Below are 2,487 nucleotides of genomic sequence, written 5' to 3'. Positions count from 1 at the left end.
TTCCTCTTCCTCCCCCAGCTTGACTCCTTTGTCTGTTTCCATGCTCTTGTTTCAACATCTTCCTCCATCTTCTCCCCTTGTATCAGTAACATCTTCTAAACTTCTTGTTCCTTTCAGCAGAGTTCTCGGAGACCCCGTCATGCAATATTCATCACCTATTCCTTAAACCAGAGACTCTCTCTCATCTTGGCCTCTCTCGTCCCATCACAAACTCCATTTCTTTCCAGGTAAGGGGATGCACCCGACAGATCTTCACGAACCCAGCATCAACCCCACGTGACTTTGGAGTATTGACTGTCACCAAGATGGGCATTGTGGGGCACAAATAAAGATCCGTGTCTCTGCCTCTGGGAGCTTTCAATTGAACTGTGGAAGAAAACCATAGTCACAGGAAAAGCCCATTAACATGACGATGTGGTAAATGTTGCATGAAAAGTCATTCCTAGAAAAGTGTATTTGAGACCCAAGGAAGGGAGGATGTCTTAGTGGAGGAGAATACCCAGAAGAAGTGATTGCCAGAGTGATTCATTTCCAGACACTTTCTAAGGAACTTGATGGGTTATTCTATTTCATGCCCTAGACAATTCTCTAAAGAAGATGTCTTTATTCCTGTCTTACAGATGTGGAAACTGAGACTCAGAGAGATTAAGTAACATAATCAAGGTCAAATCTCAAGTGACTAGAAGCCCTGAATTTGATGGCCGGTGTGTTGGACTCCAACTGTGTCCCCAGACTGGGTCCCATGGAATCTTTGAAAGGCAGGTTGCATATGTCTCTGGATGGTTTTAAGATACCTCACCAATTTATATGACAGCACTAGCTTGCCAGCTGTCCACTGACAAGCCCATTAATAATAGCACGTGGTGATATGGTCTGCACGTGAGGCTCCGTCCTCTGGACCCACACAACTCAGCTGGAGCCCCGAATGAGCACTTAAAGTGACTCCATGCATCTGTATCTATGATTCCTTTTCTCTAGGAGGATGGAGAGGGTGCCATGGAGCCACGGAACCTCACGTGGGTATCAGAGTTTGTCTTTCTGGGGTTCTCAGAGACTCGAGAGCTCCAGCTCTTCCTTTTCCTGGTGTTCCTGTTTGTCTACATCACCACTGTCGTGGGAAACCTCCTCATCATGGTCACGGTGACCTCGGACATCCGGCTCCACACTCCCATGTATTTTCTGCTCCGAAATCTGGCTGTCTTAGACCTCTGTTTCTCCTCTGTCACTGCCCCAAAGATGCTGGTGGACTTCCTCTCTGAGAAGAAGACCATCTCCTACCAGGGCTGCATGGCCCAGATTTTTTTTGTTCACCTTTTTGGTGGCGGGACTGTCTTCTTCCTCTCAGTGATGGCCTTTGACCGTTACATAGCCATCTCCCGGCCCCTCCACTATGTCACCATCATGAACACTCAGCTCTGTGTGGGCTTGGTGGTGGCTACTTGGGTAGGGGGATTTGTTCACTCCATTGTCCAGCTGGCTCTGATGCTCCCATTGCCTTTTTGTGGCCCCAACGTCCTGGATAACTTCTACTGTGATGTCCCCCAAGTGCTGAGACTTGCCTGCACGGACACCTCCCTCCTGGAGTTCCTCATGATCTCCAACAGTGGAATGCTGGTCCTCATCTGGTTCCTTCTCCTTCTGATATCTTACACGGTCATCCTGGTGATGCTGAGGTCCCACTCAGGGCAGGCGAGGAAGAAGGCAGCTTCCACCTGCACCACCCACATCATTGTAGTGTCTATGATCTTCATTCCCTGTATCTCTGTCTACTCCCGGCCTTTCAGTACCTTTTCCTTGGATAAGACTTTATCCATCAGCTACACGGTTATGACCCCCATGCTCAACCCCATGATATACACCCTGAGGAATCAGGAGATGCAGGCAGCCATGAAGAGATTACGCAAGCACCTCTTGATATGTAACAGGAAGTGAGCTTAAAATGTCTTGACTACGGGTACCTGGGCATTTCAGTCGTTTAGGTGTCCAACTTTTGATAACAGCTCTGGTCTTGATCTCAGGAAGTGAATTCAAGCCCTATGTGCAGCCTAATTAAAGAAATAATCTTGACTTTAAAAGACAATTTTTCCATATGAACTTTTGTTCTACCATGTGAAAAATAGAGGAAAGTCTTTATGGAGTGTGACATTTCACATTAAATCAATATTTCTGTGTACGTACTCTTATGTTTGGTATTATTTTAGGCACTTTCTCACTTTTATTTTTTAAAAATTTATTTATTTATTTGAGAGAGAGAGAGAGACTGTGTCCAGGGAAGGGACAGAGGGAGATGGAGAGGGAGAATCTCAAGCCAGACTCCCTGCTGAGGAGGACCCCAAGATCATGACCAGACCTGAAATCAAAGGGCCAGATCCTCCAATGACTGAACCACCCAGGTACTCTGGCACGTTCTCACTTTAATCTCTTCCTCATAAGATGGACAGTGGATATATTATTATTATATTAAGCATTTTAACAATGAGAGAACTC

The 2,487-nt window shown here is 46.2% G+C and overlaps 1 protein-coding gene across 1 annotated transcript; it reads left to right on the top strand.

Moving 5' to 3' along the window:
- Positions 1–996: 996 nt before the first annotated feature.
- LOC122907707 (olfactory receptor 4D1-like) lies at positions 997–1,932 on the top strand. Its single transcript, XM_044250512.1, has one exon. It carries the CDS (start codon positions 997–999, stop codon positions 1,930–1,932), a length of 936 nt encoding a protein of 311 aa, XP_044106447.1.
- The last annotated feature ends 555 nt before the right edge of the window (positions 1,933–2,487 follow it).

The sequence above is a fragment of the Neovison vison genome, chromosome 5 (assembly GCF_020171115.1).
Source record: "Neovison vison isolate M4711 chromosome 5, ASM_NN_V1, whole genome shotgun sequence".
Lineage (NCBI taxonomy): Eukaryota > Metazoa > Chordata > Mammalia > Carnivora > Mustelidae > Neogale > Neogale vison.
The sequence above is the reverse complement of the archived record's forward strand: the minus strand, read 5'-3'. Positions and strand labels throughout refer to the sequence as shown.